At 32.9% G+C, this 19,792-nt stretch overlaps 1 protein-coding gene across 11 annotated transcripts in view; it reads right to left on the reverse strand.

The window, feature by feature from the left end:
• The window catches only part of UBE3A (ubiquitin protein ligase E3A), a 92,914-nt gene that overhangs the window by 18,245 nt on the left and 54,877 nt on the right, over positions 1-19,792 (reverse strand). For all 11 annotated transcript variants that reach the window (XM_045058952.1, XM_003986902.6, XM_045058948.1 and 8 more), the window contains 6 exons: positions 14,826-16,075; positions 5,792-5,936; positions 2,539-2,744; positions 1,767-1,931; positions 304-459; positions 139-212 (listed from right to left, as the gene is read on the reverse strand). In XM_045058952.1, the coding sequence (XP_044914887.1) occupies positions 139-212; positions 304-459; positions 1,767-1,931; positions 2,539-2,744; positions 5,792-5,936; positions 14,826-16,075 (1,996 nt within the window). The remainder of the gene's footprint in view (positions 1-138; positions 213-303; positions 460-1,766; positions 1,932-2,538; positions 2,745-5,791; positions 5,937-14,825; positions 16,076-19,792) is intronic.

The following is a 19,792-nucleotide window of genomic DNA, read 5'->3' on the forward strand; positions in this document are numbered from 1 at the left end:
ATACACTTTTAATATTATAGATTGAGAATTTGTGAGTTTGCTTATTTGGGAAGTAATACCTAGAGATGAAGACCTAAAGCATAAAGTACACACCCTCTGATGAATTTAAATCTTCTTTTTAAGAATTAAACACCTCACCTAATCAGAACAGAGTCCCTGGTATAGCCACCATCATATTCGGTAGTTTCTTCTAGTGCTTGGAAGTCTAGATTCTGCAAATTCAAGAAAATGTGTCTTAATATATACACATCATTACAAACAATAAATCAATATATTTTTTGCAGACACTTTTTGCTTTCTTACCCGGCTTCCACATATAAGCAATTCAATTTCCTCTGGTCTGAATAAATATTTTAAGGGAGATTCATTGGTCACCATATGAAAACCTCTCCGAAAAGCCTTAAACTGTTTTTCTACTGATTTATTGAGAATGTAGTCAGAATAGAGATTGACAAATTCCTGCAGAAAACATTAACCACAAGAACTTCTTATAATATGCTATATAAACAAAACATAACAAGCTACTCAGCTGCATAGCTTTTAGTTTTGTTTTCATTTTCCCCAAGAAAGAACAAACACTCAAAAATATTTTTAAAGATTCAAACTTTATACATATACAGGAAAATACAGGCATACCTCAGAGATATCGTGGTTAGTTTTGGCCCACTGCAATAAAGTGAATATTGCAATAAAGCAAGACAAATGAATTTTTTGGTTTCCCAGTGCATATAAAAGTAATGTTTACACTATATTGTAGTCTATTAAGATTGTAATAACACTATGTCCAAAACAATGTATATTCCTTAATTTTAAAAATACTTTACTGCTAAAAAATGCTAACCATCATTTGAGCTTTCAGCAAGTCTTAATCACTGATCACAGATCACCGTAACAAGTACAATAATGATGAAAAAGTTTGAAATAAAATGCGAATTAACCAAATGTGACACAGAGTGAGCAAACGCTGTTTGAAAATTGGTGCTGACAGACTTCCTCGACACAAGGTTTCCATAGTTGATTTGTAAAAAACCCAACATATGCAAAATGCAATAAAGTGAAGCTCAATAAAATGAGGTATGCCTGTACCTTTAACAATTTCACAACTTTTTGCAATAGTAAATACTGAACTATAAAAAGCCCCCGTAAACTAATTATACACGTAAGTTTCAAATTTGATACTGTATTAAACCAGACTTAAAATAAAAGCTGGGCCTTAATGCAATTTTGACATTCCCTCAACCAAGTGTACAAACACAGACACATTTAAACCATGTATACATCCATTTATAAAACCTAACAACTACAATGTACCGGATTTGAGCAAACCAGGAAGCCTCATGTTGTCTGTGCTAGAATATTTAGGAAGCTGCCTACTGTATCCAGTTCAGCAAAAATGTGGGTGTTTTACTAGATACATAAGCTGTTATACCAAATTATAAAAGGCAAGTGGATCCTAACTTAGACATTATAATATTTTATCAAGTTACATTATTATAAAATGTTTTATGGCCATAATGTGTCACTCACTATCTACTATTCCTGCCCCCTTTCTTGAAAAGGGGTTTAGTGCCTAACTATGTGCTCTCATACCAGCTTATATCCAAGATTCAGAAAACTGGGGCTATTTCATTTAAAAGAACTTGAGTATTTGATTTCTTGAGTTTTTGTATGGACTATTTTAGATACTTCTTTATCACAAGTATATATGCTTTAAAACTCTGTTAATAAAGAGACAAAGACAATGATGATATAAAAACATGTATTACCTTCCTGTTTTCATTTGTAATTGGAATTTTATCACCATTTTCCTTTAGATCATACATCATTGGATTACCAAAAAGGTCTGTCTGAGATATCTGGAAAGTGATCATCATGTCATCTTCTACATTCCCTTCATATTCCAGTAAATCTTTTAAACTCTGATATAGGACCTAACAACCAGAAATGACAAATTAGGCTACCACAGAGCTATAAATTATAAGTTAGCATCATTTTTCTTGGGGAAAAAAAATGACAACAAAGACTAAAGAATAGGGAAGTATCCTTCTTGTCCCTCAAATAGTTTACTATAAAGAAAGACTGTCAGTCACTGGTATGTCCCATCCAGTGCTGAGAAAACCACAGCATCAATTTAGCAATGGATTTCACACTGTGCTCTATGAGTGAACCTCAGGTGTCTCATAGTGAGGAAGGGATTCGAGGCAGAAACAATATACTAACTGTAGCCACCAAGCCCCTTATCCAGAGCAGTTCTGATTTCACGTGGCAATCTCATGTGTTTTAAAAAACAAACAATGTTTAAAAACCCTTTTCTACAGAATCAATTTTACAAAACCTATTTGCTGAAAGTAATATATAATAAATTTCCTGAGTTTTTAGGTATTCATGGTACTGCAACAGGTTAAAACAACTTTAACTTATTAGGTATAAATATTAACAAGTGAAACTGATTCCAAATGAAAACTGTAGTTTTTTAAATAAATTATAGTTTTGCTTTTAAATAAAGCTAAATGATCAAATAAAAAATGCCAGACTTACAGGGTGAGAGTCTCCCAGATCACGAAAAGTTCCTTTTTTCCCCATTAGCTTCCTGTAGACAACCATGGGAAAATGTACATCCAGTATACAGTTATTGTAAATAGCCAGACCCAGCACTATACCAATCAGAGTGAACTGACCCTCAGTTTCAAAAGAGGATGGATTAAACCAAAACAATTTTGTAGATTCATCATATGTGAACATACCTATAAAAAAGGATTTAAAAAAAATACATTACTTTTCTATTTTATTAAATAGACTAATGAACAATACAAACATAAAATAATTACACATGCAAACTTATACATAGTAGGCATACAAAAATTGTTTTTTCTATTACATCAGCACTTGAGAGACCACAGTTCAAATATATGTGATTGTTATAAATTGTGGCAAATGGTAGTATGTCATTTTAAGAAGCCAAGGAAAAAGGAAACAAGTAGCAGGCAATTTTAGCTGCATTTTTCAAAACGGAAAAATGTTCATTAAATTCAATTCTCTAATCTTCTACTAATACAAATAAGAAATTAATTTACTACATCCACTGGTTGATTGAAAATGAATGCAAAACCAAAAGGAAAAAAGCTACCATATTTTTAAAATGTTTCACGTATAAAAACATGTTTAATCTACATATGCTGTTTTCAAAAACCAATTTTAAATTTCATTAAAGAAAAGTTTTTGTTTTTTCAAAACTGCACAATGATCCTATGAAGTTTTTCTAACTCCTAACGAAGTCAGATGAAGTCAAGTACATAAACTTGAATAAATTTGATAAAGGTAGATTATGTCCAAAATCCAAGGCTATTTAATATACATACACGTTAATTGTGAGCCAGTGAGTAAAACAAAAGTAGTTTGTATTTGTAGCCTTCTTTCAATTTCATATGTTTTTCACTATTCAAAACCCAAGCTTGGAGATTTTTTTTGTAACATTCATCTTAAAAAGTAGGAATGTTTCAGGGCGCCTGAGTGGCTCAGTTGGTTAAGCGTCCGACTTCGGCTCAGGTCATGATCTCATGGTCCGTGGGTTCTAGCTCCGCTTCGGGCTCTGTGCTGGTGGCTGGGAGCCTGGAGCCTGCTTTGGACTCTGTGTCTCCCTCTCTCTCTGCTCCTCCCCCACTCACACTCTCTTTCTCTCTCTCTCTCTCAAAAATAAACATTAAAAAAAAATTAAAAAGTAGGAATGTTTCGTTTACCTATCTAAAACCATTACTAAGAATTATCTTCTTCCCTTTAAACAAACAGAATATCTAAGGAAAGGTTATATGATACTTTAATGAATTTACGATTTTTCTTACTTTACTAAAATGTTTTTTCAGTTGCTACTGTGCAACTGAATGAAAATATTTTAAGAATTAGGTCTGAAAAGGGCAATTTCCAATAGAACAAACTTTAGAAATCAATTTGGCACATAAATATGTCAATTCATATGATTTTTGAAAGCTTTAAAAATGTTTATTTTCACATTTAGTTTAAGTTAAATACAAAGGAACCGTAAAATGTCCCCTGGATCATAAGAGTACAAAGTAAGCTAGGACGTTTTTCTAATGGAAGTTACAATTCACAAAATAACAGTCTGAAAATTATCCAATTCTTATCTGAATTTCAGTTTAGATCTAAATTTTTTTACAAGTCTAAGTTACAAGATTCATTGAAGTAAAAAACTTCACTTAGTTATAAATATGGTATGAACAAAGTCAAGAACAGTTGAAAACAATAAATTTGATGAAATCTCACAAATGTATGTCCTTGGTCTCAAGAGCAATAAACTAAATTAATCAGAATATAAATTACACAGGTCATTATTCTCCTCTCTGTGTATGAAATGAAAGATAATAATTTTAAGGTTCAAAGTGATCTATTTTGGGCACATTTTTGCCAGGTCCCTGGAAGAAATGCACCATAAAAGGTAGTTCTTATAAAACATTCTATTTTGGTATATTTAACCAAATATTCCATATTTGGTATTTTTAACCATTTCAATTACTTTACTATCAAGTAGAACTGTTTATGTTTTTTTCTGAAAGTATTTCTGCATATAATGTAAGTATATTTTATTTACAGCTAATGTTTTACATGTTGAGATACAAAGGAATCCAGAGCAAAGGTTTACCAAACCTATGAAGCTCATAAATTAATTTTCTATCACAAAAAAGGCATGGTTTTATGTGTCTTGGTTTACTTTGAACAAATTATATGCAAATTACACAGCTTTCTGATTATTAATAAACATTAGCTAAAATATATAGTCTTACTTTAACTACATTTATGTCATGAACTCAAAACATCTATGTCCATTTGCACGTTTGTGTGTATATATGACCAGCTAAGAACAATAACAGAAAAGTCAATTCAATGTACATACTGACAATCAACAGGCTGTAAGAGCTCAATTCTCAAAGCTTAAAGGAAATGATCTGCATTATTCTATGTCATATTCTTCACAATTCTAAAAGTACCTTTAGCGGAATCCTTTTCCTATGATGGTCATGGATTGTTTTTAAAAGTAAGCAAACCTGGTAACCAAGTAAGTGGTTACATCGCATAAACTGAATCAGTTCAGAATTATCTATCCAAGAAGCTGTTGTCTTTTACCACTTCCACTGTGCCTACTTGTCTACCAGTAAAATTCAAATCCTTCAACTTTCAGACTGAGATATGTAGATCAGTTTTTCCCAAACTGTTCAATGAAAAAACACTTCTGACAGACAAATGTTATTAAAGGTGGGGTGGAAAAAGGCTTCTGAAGTTCAAAAAGTTTGGGAAAGCAGATTATTAAGCCTCCTGAAATCCTGTAGTAAATAAACCTAATTAATTTGATACCAGTCAGGGTTTCCAAACTTTGAGCATGATACACTTGTGAGACATTCTCAACATTCTTCAGACAATTGTTGTATGAAACTCTCATTTCAGAAATGCCGTGAGTCTGAAGAATGTTTTCGAATAAAAAGAGCAAAGAAATCCTTCAATTGTTCTAATGTACCATTCTAAAGGGTTTTCAATTTGACTTACCTAAAAGACAATTTCCTACAGTATAATATTTGGCTAAGTAATCTAAATAAGAACTTGAATAAATGAGTGATGCACATCACTCCCCCAAACCCAAATTCAGTCATTTTCTGTGATTCTAGGAAATCTATACTGAAACCTACTGTTTACTCTTTGTAACTGAGAATATTTATAAACCTAGGTAAACAAACCCTTAAATCAAAAAGATATGACATCATGATCACATCACTAAAATATTTACCAATATCTGGATTGAAGATTTCCTCCACAACCAGCTGAAAAAATTCTTTGGAAACACCTCCCTCATCAACTCCTTGTTCTCCTTCAAATTCCACATACAACTGTTTCTTCAAGTCTGCAGGATTTTCCATAGCGATCATCTCTAGCTAGTGAGTGAAAAGATAAAGTGAAAAGAAGGTGACTGCCAGTTTAAGGATGAAAGCAAAATAAAAATAAGTAGAAAAAATAAAAACAAGGATTCAGGCTATGGAGCAAATAAAAGATACTGACTTTTGGTTTGTTTTAAATGGAAACAGGAAGCAAACCAGTAAAAAGCCAGTAAAGGCAAAGATTCAGTCTCACAGATAATGGAAAAATAGGACAGAAAAGAAATCGGCATAGAATAATAAAAGAGTTACTTTCTAACTATTGATTTGTCATGAAATTAACATATAGTAGAAAATTAAAATTAGATTTTCTGTTACTTCTGTATAACAAACCTGGGCTCTAAAGGTTAGGACATGGAAAGAAGTCAACACAGCCAAATACATAAGTGACTACTCAAACTAAATCATTTCAGCAAAAACAACAGAGTACAGAAGTTTGACTTCAAGATTGTTTGCTAGTAAGTCTTTATGTTTAATAGAATAGAAACTAAGGAATTAAGTTTTGTTATCTATTAAACCATGAATAAAATACTTTCAATTAAGAGAAGAAACATATTGGGTAAATAGGGAGCAGCTTATGGTCTCTTATAGCACTTAATACAAACTGCCACGTCTTGATGGAACCTAAGACATTCTATATATACTTTTTTTTGAAAGCAGATGAGATTTATGCTTGCTTACATCCTTACTCTTAATTTCTTACTAACAGTTACATTTTTCAACTATAAATCTTTACTAGATACTTTTTTGAATCTATAGAATAATACACAGTAAGTGATCTCAGTCATTAAGAGATTAATCAGAAAATACACACTAAATACTAATGTGAACTATTTATACTTCCAGTTTTTAATTTATTTGAAATTTACTAATAGCATGCCTGACTGATCACCCGCTTTATTTGCTAAATAGACTTAAAATGCCTTCTGGCGGTTAAAAAATTTGAAATTTGCCAAAACAGAGTATTTACAAGTGTTCAAGTTATTCCAACCATTGCAATTATAATTTTAAAAATGGTTTTGAGCAATGCAAACATCATCAAAACAACTGTACTATAGTCCTCAAGCAATTACTTTAGGTAACAGTACTGGTTTGGACATTCTAGTATGTCTATAGAAAAATAAAATCTCAAATTCATGAATCCGGACAGTTGTCCTAGATCAATGTTTTTCAAACTGTCAACTGCCACTCATTAGTGGGCAGCCCAATTCATTTAGTGGTTTAAAACCAACAACGGGAGGAAAGAGAATGTGTTCCACATAGTAATGGCATCAACCATTTTGTGAAACTTTTGTTTCAACTATAAGTATAGACAGATACACATACATGTATGTACCTATGCTATGTAAAGTATCACTTTCCTACTTGGGAATACAGTCAAAAAAGTTTTAAGAACAAAGGCTGAAATAATCTAGATATCTTCAACTTTTGGAGTCTGTGAATTTAGAATCTTTAGCTTTAAGAAATGTCCTGTGTAACAATGGTCTTTAATATTTACCAAAAAAAAAAAAAATTTATGCCAAGTTTTTAAAGATAATTTATTTTTGTGAGAGTGTTGTGAATTGAGACGGAATAAATACTCTGTAGTTGTTCCAACTATCACTTAACTTTTAAACTTTAAATTTTAGCAAGCGACTCAGGTAAGCCTGTTTCCTCATCTGCAGAGAAAAAAAAGGGATAGTACTCTTCATACTGCAAAGATGTGAAGGCTTAATAAAAATATACAGAAGAGTTCTAGAGCAGACAATATTACTAAGATAACACATCATGTTGCAACCTTGTAAAACAACTTTGATCTTTGAACATAAGATTCATAATTTGATTTTATAGCCTAGTCCCAAGTTTGAAAGAACCTTGGGGAAAAATAGTTCCAGTTGGAAACCTGCTTCAAGCCACAGAAAATAAAGAATGCTGAGAACTAAATTAGAATTATCAGCTCCAATGTGGTTTACCCATCACGCCAACATCCTATATTGCCATGGAACGCATTCCTAGTTTCCTTCTTCCAGTTCCCACCTGCCTAGGTGTCAAAGGAATATAAGTCAATGTTTATATATATGCCCTTATAACACAAAGACAAATCTGCTTATATCAAAAGTATAATGCATTCTGAGGTGAAAAAACTGATTATCTGCTATTTAAATTATACTTCCTATAGTCCTCTTTATTAACATTCACAAATGAGAGCTGACTCCATTATCAATGTGATTGATATCTTTTAAAGGATTCGGTGTCGATTCTACAGGATTCAGAGGCCATGTGTTGTAGTCTTAGTTCCACCTAAGACACCTCATAGGACACTGAAACAAATTTATCTTCATTCCTTTTTTTTTTAAAGATGTTCCTAATACCTTTTTTTTTTTTTTTCTAGAGAGAAAGAGAGAACATGTGAGCAGGGGAGAGGGGCACATGGAGGGAAAGAGAATCTTAAGAAGGTTCCACACTCAGTGCAGAGCCCAACACGGGGCTCGATCCCACAACCCTGGGAACATGACCTGAGCTGAAATCAAGAGTCAGATGCTCAACCAACTGAGCCACCCAGGAGCCCCTAACTTCATTCTTATAAAATATTAAATGTCTGTCTGTCTCCATCAATCTCCACAGTGCTCTCCACCCTGAGTGCCAAAATAATTCGATATAATATTTTATAATTATAATTGTAAACATATAGCTTTCTTTCTTTGCTTTAGTTTCATCTATAAAATGAAAATGATATAATAAAAAATTAATATATGTGAAGCACTAGATGAATTCCCTGTACAACAACGCTTTTGTTATTGTTACTTTTATTTGTACTAAAAATTCTTTCAGGCATGCCTGAAAACCTAACAACCCAGATATTACAGAACAAAAATATTTCAGTAGCAACACAAGAATAATATATAGCACTTATGTGCCAGGGCACTATTCTCAGCACTTTACATATATCAATTCACTGCATTTTCACAACAATCTTATGAGGCCAGTAATATTATCAATCCCATTTTACAGATGAAGTCTCCAAAGTCATGAGAGGTTCAATAACTTGCTTTTAGTGTTAGTAAATAGAACAGATTCTAATCCAGAAGGAAGCTCTTAACTATTATGCCTTCCTGCCTCTCTTCAATAACTAGCAATAATCTTTTTTGAAATTGTAAGTGACTTTTATTTTCTTCATGTTTTCTGTATTTTCAATTAGTTTTTACAATAAACATGTATTTCAGAATCAGGATGTAGTCACATGTAAATATGTAAAAAGAATGATTTGAAAAATAGATGGCAACTGAACTCTGCAGGCAAAAATTTCCATTACCTATGTTCTATACTTAATATATATAAGTATTTATATATACTATATACTTAATATATACCTAGGTATATATTAAGTGGTTCTGTAAAATACTTTATCATTTATGTATACATGGGCAGTCTATCTTTAAAAACAATGTTTACTTTTAATTATAGCATAAAATTTGCCAGTTACCATTTGACAAAGGCCATTAAGGGGCTACATTTTTATTTTTCTTAAACACAACCACTTCTGACCCACTGTTCAATCAGAGAATGATTTCAGAACTGAATTGTAAAGGTATACAACTTTCTGTAATAAATACATAGCATTTAAAACAGAATTATGAAAATCAAAAGCTGTCTTGAATACAGGATACTTGGAAATTGAAAGACTAGGTCAGTGAACATTCTGAAAAGGAGTATTTGTATGCATCCTTGAATTGAAATCATTTAGTATACAGACTTGTAGTTTTATATATAGGTTTTCTTAAAGTAGGGTATATTTTGTATTAATTTAATATGAAGACTGGAAAAATGCAGATTACTGGGTTAAAATAAACAACAGACTGGATGTGATAACATCTACCTCTTCCTTATATGACTTCCTCTTCTTACTAAGACTCTTGATTTCATCAATTGTTGGATAAAACGATTTTCAATTTCTGAACTTTTAACTGGCCATGATGATGAAATCCTAGAGAGATCATTTTTTAAAAAAATTGATCTGGTATCAAAGCATTCCCAGAATACCTAGGTAGGATGACATCTTAATATAAAAATATTATACTTGCCAGATGCAAAAGCGTTAAAAGGAAAACCCTATCCTTTAAAATCTTACAGTATTCTGGGCTATTATTATTCATGACAAAGTTATCTTTACCCATAGTTGAAAAAATTCCTTAATGGCATGGATATTTAAGTAGTATTCACATAAAATAGACCTAATTCTTAAGAATGCCTACGTTCTCTAAGAATGGCTGGCTTAAAACAACTTCAGTCAACTTATTAGACTCTATGGTTAAACAGTTTGTTTACACCTTTAAGCTACTGACTGGAGCAAGATCTTTAGATTATTTAAGTATATTTAATTTTTTCATTTATCTATGAACAGATTTTTTTTTTTTTTTTTTTTTACTATTTTACACATCAAGTTTAGATGTTTCAGTAACAGCCAAATCATTTAATCATATCTGCTTGTGAGACCAGGAACCCTGAGTTCTAACAGTTCCAATCCTGCCATTAATTTATACAGGCCAGAATCTGAGATTCATTTTTCTCACATGTAACAGTAAGGAGTTTCACAAATTTCATTTTTTTTTTTAGATTATTATATGATGCAGAGAATCTATGTAGATCTGCTTCATTCTCCTAATCTCCTATGAGTACATAAATCAGACATGAAGTTAATTTCCTTTAGAATAAATCTTAAGAAACAATAATCATCATTGCATTAAGCACAATAAAGTGAATGTACAAGATAAAATTAATCATACTCAGAACAGCACAAGATAATCTGATTCTTAAAGCACTGTAGATCAATTGTTAAATAAAAGAATCAGGTTTTATTTAAATAACTAAGGGTGTGTGTCAAGGAAAATACTGGGGGCTGGGTCAGACAGTACTGTTAGAGCCCAGAAAAAATGAATGATTTTTTACAGGGGACTGAGCAGAACTAATTGGTAGTAGGGGGCTTTTCATTTGTGCTTATCATCTTTATCTGTTCCAGTTCACAGTTTTGGACTTTCCTATCCAGTTCTACTCAGCCATTCCTTTCAGTCTTTAGATCCCCACTCAAAATTCTAGGATTCCCAGAACTAAGAACCTAATCTGAACCAAGTCTCAGACCACTGTCAATCCTATTTCTACACCTGCTATTTTCACCACCTTTTCAAAGACTGCCAGTTTTCCCAGTATGTACTTGTATATAAAAATGGCCTCAATAAATATGTATATATAAACCGTACTAGTTGCTATCTTCCCAAATACTGGTTTGCAGACTGGCTTTATGGGAGTATCTGAGGACATGACCAGAAATATAGATTTCTAGGCTCCACACCAGACTTCCTAATCTGAATCTCTACAGGGTAGAACCTTGAAATTTTTCTTTTAAACAAATTTCCCATTCTGATGTGAAGGCAGTTCAGGGTATGTCACAGATGGCAATACTGTCTTCCATGATAACTCATACTCTCCTAACATAATCTAAGATAAAAAGTATGAATAAAATTTTATATCCTTTTCCTTTGGGAATGCTTGGTCTAAGAAAAATGACAAAATATCTACTTTTAAAAGAATACAAAAATACACAAATGTTATGAGTAAAATACTATAAAAACCTTATGTTAGAATTGTTTTAATTCAAATGAGCTCATAACTATCACTGTACTATTTTCTAACAAACAATAAAAAATAGTGAAAGTAAGCCCTGGGGGAAACATTCCAGCAACTTACAGGTATGGGAGTAGTTCTTAAATGATTCTGAGATACCTACCTGTGAAAAGGCAGTTAATATTTTACCATATTTCACTGATTCTAAAATTCATTTTTCTGTTTTTGCACTTTAACATCTCTGAAATTATGGATATACCATACAACTGGTAGCATCTCACAACTAACTGGCAGTCTTTTTTTCTTTTTTAGTAGTAATAGTGGGTCCTATAATCAATAGCATTTAAGGTTCAATAAAATAACTGTAAACACTAATTCAGCTGTCACCAAAGATAGTTCCTCTAGAAAAAACTCCAGTTAGGAAATAATCTGCTAGTCTGGTCTGAATTACATGGTATGAGAAGGTGGCAAACATATTTTTCATTTAAAAAAAATCTGAAATTATCAACTGAAGGTACTACCCCTCCCTTTTCCTCCATGACAGTCAGCCTGACAATTAACTGAAAAATAGGACCTAACAGAAAACATACTCAAGACTGTCATATAGGTAGTCACTATTTTCTGGGTCTCATTTGTATACTAAGGAGATGAACTCCAAGCCTCCTTTTAGCTCTTAAAGCCTACAATCCTATAACCTTATTTAATTATTAATATTGAGCTCACCACAAAGTTTCTCATTTCCTCTTCTTTTCCTGACCCTAAATTAGCAGGCCATAAGAAAGTGGTCAATAGGTTTATTTTGTCTGTCAAACTGATATAGAAGAAAGAATGAGGCTTTAAAAAAGCAAAGTAGATCCTTGAAGAATAAGATGTTAAAACCCATCAGTACTTTTGGGAGTTCAGCTGAGAGGATGTCCTTAAACTACTTTTTGTTGTAAACCTTTTACTTTTTGCTACTAATAAAATACTATAATTTTTATCATAATCACAGATTCTATGAATATTTTTTAAAAAATAGAGCATCAACTGACTGACTCACAAGGCTATTTTGATGATTTTATTTTTCTGGCCCTTCATATTGTTATTAAAAAAGAAAGCAAAAGAAAAAAGGGAAGAAGAGTAAAATTTGCTTAGTATGAATATTTAGAGCCCCTAAGAAGCTTCTCGGTGGTCATGATTCATCTTTACATCTTTACTGCTTAGCAAAATGCCTCACACAGAAGATTTCTAAATCAAACTGCTTTTGTGGACTGGTAATTTAAGTACAGGTATTATCTAGTGAATCCTAATTTATAACTGGTCAAATTATAATATTCAGGTTTGGTATAATGAAGCAGAACTCACTAAAAAAAACCCAATTTCTTAGCATAATTAAAAAGTTCAGTTAATTTTATCCTAACATCTGCTTTAAAAAAGGCCTTATAAACCAAAATGATTGTTTCCTCAAAGTTCTAGATGATAGAATAAAGTAAGTATACAACAAGTACTTAAACTTTCGTTGATTCTTAGCCTTGCTTTACTAAGGGGGTGGTGGTGGGAAACAAGGCAGGGGAAGGAAAATAAAGTTGGGTAGATTTCTTAGCAGAAGGCAGATAAGGAAGGTGGACAACATTTTTTTTTAAATTCTGGATTGAATCTTATACAGAGTGATTTCACTGCTTTTTAAAAGCCAGACACAGCTTTTGCTGGAAATAGATGAAAGAATCCCAACTCAAGAAGCTAAACATAAAATGTGTTGTTTTAGGATATGCAGTTCTGCTCTAACAATCGAAATTCATAGAAGACTTCAACGTCCTTTTCACAAAACATCACTCACGCTTTTGTAAGATACCCTACTTTCTGCTAAATTATGTAAAGTTGCTGGCTGCCTGATGATGAGTTGTTAAGTATATTAATTATTTATGTAGCTCAAAACTACAGGAGTAAAATAAAAAGAGCATCAGAAAGCAAGCAACAATAATTACTCCAAACAATTAATGCCTCTTTCTGCCGCTGTTGAAAAACTGCTTGAGTTGTTCAAATAGTGTAGAACTTTTCTTCAATACTAGAAATATATTTGATGTTTTAAAAAACCAATTAACAAACAAAAGAGGCATAAAAATCTCGAAAACTTTTAAGTTTCTGAGGTGTCAAACAACTTTTTCCACTGATTAAGTTTTATGAATATTCAGATTTAGACAAACCAATTCTAAAGCTAAAATATATTTTAAAATAAATACCACAATTTCCTAGTTGTGTCATGGTTTATCTTCCACTAGTATGGAAGGTTTACTGCATCTTAATTTTAGCTGGCATCAAATTTTACTTAAAGTGGTTAAAAAAAAGAACTAGTAATGATGGGTGTATCTAATATTCTGAATACAATAAAATCCTGCAATAAAGCACCCTATGGCAAATGTAAATTTTGGTACATGATTGGCAACTGGTTTCTGTCTTCTGAACAGGCCTGCACTCTTACTTAAATGGGGGCAGTAAAATTCTTATTTTCTGCTGCGGGAAGGAATGAACAAAAGGCAACAATCTGGAGATACAGGAAGTTAGAAGGTGGGTACTTGTATTCCCAATATTCTCCTAGCTCAATCTCCCTGGATTGGGTTTATGAAACAAGGCACCATTAATTTCAAGAAATCCTGGAATAGCTGCTGTTTTCCTAGAAGTTCCAACAAACTCCAAGACCCAGAGTAGTTCATACAGATTATTTAAGTGGTTAAGAAAATACCACAATCAGGCAGTGCCATTCAGGGGCATTATGAGTGACCCAGCAGGAACTCTTACCAGCAACGCACGCTAAAGTGTCTAGATCACTTCAACTTCACAATAACCCAACTCTAAACTTTACGTTTAGAGTTTGTGAATTTTTGAATACCACTTATTATTCTATGGTATGATTTTATTGTACCACTCTTCCCAGTTAAGGCTTGACATTCATACTTATTACGGTCTGCACATTCCCCTTGTTTTTGTGTTCTAGTCTTTTCCCAACATCCACTTGTCTTCTGAATAGAGAAAAAACTTTTGGGGTTAGTTGTCGATATTTAGAAAATCTTTTTCAAAGACAGAGTGACCATTATTTAAGACAACCAATAGTTTGTGGGATGCATTTATAAATTTGGACAGGAACAACAAAAGTATAATATTTACATTTATAATACAAAATGTCCATGTGTTCCTAAACCATGTAATACATTTTTTTTCAGTCACTTATAAAATGAATTCACTGAACTGTATTACAAACTCCCCAGCATTAGGTATGTATTCTAGTACTAATTTTTAAGCATTAGCCCAACTTACCCGGACAAGTGCATCATCTATGATATGGTCACGTCTGACTTTGAGTCTCAAATATGGATTCAACTGCTGTCCTTGAACTAAGCTGTAGAGAACAGTGATTCTTCGTTCACTGTACATGCGAATTCTATTGTCATAATATAATCCCAAATTCTTTGTGACAGCATTCAATATAAAGGGACATGTCATGAAAGAGAATTTGTTCTCTGTTTCTACTTTGAAAAAAGTATAGTCTTTATCCATTTCTAGAACATCATTCAGTGGTTCATTAATAAACTCTTCAAAAGGGATAAGTGGTTTTCGACAGTCCAGAGTTTTAACACCAAGTTCAGTTTCCAGTGGGTCCACTCGAGGACCTTTCTTGTTTCTTCTTTCCTCTCCCAAAAGCTCCTGAAGTGTCAATTCACTTGACTCAGGGATGGGCTCTTCATCATCTTCTTCATTATGATTTGTGTCCACTTCCCCACCCACTACATTTGCATAGTAAACCATTTTCAAGCACTTTGAAGCAGCAACAATAGCATCATCATCATTCACTAGATTGCGACTGTTAAATTCATTGCTTATGACCTTGTAAGTAATAAGTTGTTGAAATGTTTCCATCATTCTGCGAATCTGGTCTGCACTGTATTTAGACCACAGTCTAACCAATTTTCCTTGGGCTGCAAGGGGTAGCTTACTCATTGCTTTGCAAAATAATGGCAAAGCCATTTCCAGATATTCAGGACTGTGGAGATTTCTATTCTCCATTACAATAATGAATAAATTCAGATAATTAGGATCTCGAGAGTATACATTGTGATATGTCAAGTCACATTCCACATTAGGTGACAAATATACAAGTGCATTGAGAAAAGCAGTTTCTATTTTTTCATTAGAGAGTAATCTGGTGTAGACCCTTCTAATGGCCTCAATATCCACAGACACATCATCAGGGCCTAATTTTTGTAAGTTGTTATCTCCTTGTGAACTATCACTTATCCTTGAAGAAGATGCTTCTGAATCTTCTTCCATAGCAGCAGCAGCAGAACATGCAGCTTTTTCCTTTTCATCCTCATCTTTGTCTTCATCCTTTCCTTGAAGAGATTTCAGTTCTTCCTTGGTGTGTTGCTTGACTTTCCGAAAGCTCTGTACCAATGCCTCAGCACTAGAAAAAACTCTTCCAATAACACGGATTAAAGGGGAATAATCCTCTCTCTCTCTACATAATTCAAGAATTTCATATACCGTATCTTCTGTTAGGTAAGTCACATCTAGAAAATTAAAGAAAAAAGGAGAACATTTATTTTTTAAGTATGTTTACTTTGTCTTAATAAGTTCTAGTGAAAAGTAAAATAGCCAAAACATTTTGTACTCAATACCATTTATGATGTACAGCTCTTTTAAAATGTATCTAATAGTTAGATTCAACAAAATATATTTTATCTATTTCTTTCCATGAAATAACAGAAACAACCTCACCCATTCTTTTACATTCTTTCATTAATACACAGCATTTAATGAGTTTAAACTCTTTTCATAATCACAGTAGACTACAGCTTTAATTTGTAAATATGTGAACCAAGCCATCATGTGATTTGACTCATCACACCTCTTTACAACCTCACTTTAGAGAAGAAACACTGTTCTTCTGAGAGGTTTCTTCCTTATTTCACTACTCTGTTCTCAAAAGACTGAGAAGGCAAGAAAGGTTCCTTCAGTATTCTCTTTGATAAACCACCCTTGTCTTACTTTTGTATTATCTGAAAATCAAACTGGTTCCTTTGGAGTCTTCATTTTTAGTTTTTTTGCAGGGTGGTTATTCTGTGGGTGATTGACAAGAATGAATACACTGTTTCTCATAAAACCTGAAGCTGACAAACACTGCCATCTGCAGCCAGGAATCAGGTTGCAACAAACCTTACAGAGTAACAGGAAATAGTTACGGGGTCAGGCCAAGGCTTTTCCTTCTGGCTAATGGGGCGATGCTCCCAGAATGCTCTGGAAGCTATGTGTTAAAAGTAATAATGTCACTACAGCTGCATTTCTGAATGACTGTGTGAAGCAGAATTTTGCCAACCTAGAATATCATGGCTGTCAGATGAGCTAGAAATAAATTTCCACTTTGTTTAATAAGCTAGTGCTCTTTCTAGTATCTACTTAATATTGCAGTCTAGTTGATCCTTACTTAATACAGAAAGAAGCTTTTCAGCTTTTTCCATCTTGCCTTCAGAGTCTTTAAAACACCAGTAATGACTGTCCCTCTAAATTAAGCTTAATCTTTCTTGGTACTTTTCTTGTATATATAAAAATTGTATAAGGAAGATAAGCTGTTTTTGCACTTAGTTACCATTGTTTTTGCTGTCTGTAGTACTTATATCCAAGGTAGTTTTAGTATGTTTTTCTATTATATCCGTTCTCCCCCCATTAAGAAATAACCCTATAAGAGGCAAAAATGACAGGAGGCAAGGAAAAGCCAGACCAAATATCAATTTATTACACATTTTCAGAATTACAGTAATGTTAATAAGTTGAAATTCAAATGAAATCACAGAAGAAACAAAAAGAACATTTCAAGGATTTTGGAGATAAAAATCTCTGGAGACAGGGACTACTGCTGTGGTGAAAGTCTGTAGCAGTTTGCTGGCATGCATCTTACTTCCTCTCACATCTGTCTCTAAATAGTAACTTAGACCTCCATTATCACCTTTTCAAATATTTTTATATTTGCCATTTCTCTTTCAGACAAAACCAGATAAACATATGGCTCTCATTCTCTTCACCAACAAAAATTAAATCTATACATATATCCCCTTGAGAGGAATGAAGAATAAGTCTGGAGATTATAGAATGCATAAGCTTAATTAAAAGGGAACCCCAATGGATGAAACACATTAGAACAACAAAGAAAAACTCCAAGTGTGTTCCCTCTCTTATGCTTTGTTTACTCAAACACACAAAAAAGAATATTAACATGCTCTTTTCTAAAATTCCAAGTTGTCATCTATTTAAATGTTATTTCATGCAGTTTAATCTGAGCTTTCATAATGCTTGACTTTTTCACAGCACTGAGTGCAGTGATTAAGAGGAAACCATGTAAAACATTCCATTCAACTCCATCTCAACGCTTGGGGATATTAGACAATTGACAACTCGCAGATTCAACACATCAAATAATAGAACTCCCTGGTACTTACCATGAATTTCAATTTAAAAAAGGAAAAAAAAAAAACATTTTAAAAATTAAAATTAGCTTAGCTATAAATGTACTCAATTCTCATGATCTACCATCAAAACAAAAGCAAAAAAAAAAAAACCCCACACTTCATTTTCTCACTTATAATCTGAGATAGGCTAAATAATCACAAAATTGCACCTTACCAAAGCTGAGAAATCTACCTTGACAACACCATTTTTTCACTTATGACTTGCATGAATATCAGGTTAACTGGGGATAACAATAAATTGTTTTTTAAAGGTCAAACAAGAACACAAATGACTTGTATTACAAATAAAAATAACGGAATACAAATATTCTGATCCTACAAACAACTTCATTAATAAAAGAGGTGGAAATATCCTTTAAACATTAGATAAATAAATTTCACTTTAAAAATCAACTCTATGACCTGTTGTAATAGCTAAAGGAAGAATGAACTCTCTGGGCAAAGATAACTCAAAAGCTTGAAAGCTTCATGTTATCTGTGTGTATAAATGTGTTTTTGTGATCCCTAATGACTATCACATGTCTGGTATTATTTAAAATACTCAAATGTTGGTAGACAGGTAAGGCTAACCAATTACTAAAAGGATATGAAACTATTAATGACTGACTAGTGTACGTCATTCTCAACTGATTATAAAGATGTCATTCAAAGCTGGATAGTACACCCAAGAGTTTTGTGCCCTGAGTTATACTAGTTTAGTTTACATGAATATGTCAACTTAAATTTTTTTTTAATTTTTTTTTAATGTTTATTTATTTTTGAGACAGAGAGAGACAGAGCATGAATGGGAGAGGGCCAGAGAGGGAGGGAGACACAGAATCGGAAGCAGGCTCCAGGCTCTGAGTTGTCAGCACAGAGCCCGATGCGGGGCTGGAACTCACGGACCGTGAGATCATGACCTCAGCCGAAGTCGGGACACCCAACCGACTGAGCCACCCAGGTGCCCCGTTAACTTAAATTTTCTACTGAGATTATTTCTAACTCCAAATTAGAATTATTAATCATTCTGTATCTAAAAGGTGATCTTCTGAAACTGTGGTCTTCTCTAAACATGCTGTCATAACAAACTGTAAAAACTAAACACTTAGTATTCCAATCTTCATTTATATCTGGAGAATAGCATGTGACACAGGTCTGCCAATTACCTAAGTGGAAGTCCACTGGTGAACTTCTGATGGCTAATTTTCCTGATAAATAGGGGCAGCTATGATTAACTCACACTGTGAGTACAACAAAAATCTCCTAATTTTTAGTAGTAGATATACTAATACACCTACAGTTTCCTTTATGGGTTTTAACTCTTTTAAGAGTTAATCCTCAGGTTTGTTCCAGGATACATAGGAGTGCTTTTCTAAAGTTTCCATTAGGCTACTTTGTTTATACAAATAAAGTTAAAAAGCAAAAAAAAAGAGTTTGTGTTATTTTGTGTTGAGAGAGGTTATTTTTTGGGTAAGAGAACCTCAAAATTTTTTCTATAGAAACTAATGATAATCACTTCTTCACTTATTATATGCCATTTTGGCTCATGAAAGGTTTCATAAGAATGCTCTATTTTCAGATAGTGGGGAATTCTGCTTAACATCAGTAATCTCTTCCTGAAAAGTATGAAACTGTTAACTGGAAGCTTATTTCCCATTATTTCCATTGGAAACAAAATTTAACATCTTACAAGACAAAACAAAACCCCTATCTAATTTCCTAAAATGTAACCAAAACAGAATACCTATTATAACTACCTTGCTAGGACCTAAAAACTCTGCTTCC

The sequence above is a fragment of the Felis catus genome, chromosome B3 (assembly GCF_018350175.1).
Source record: "Felis catus isolate Fca126 chromosome B3, F.catus_Fca126_mat1.0, whole genome shotgun sequence".
NCBI lineage: Eukaryota > Metazoa > Chordata > Mammalia > Carnivora > Felidae > Felis > Felis catus.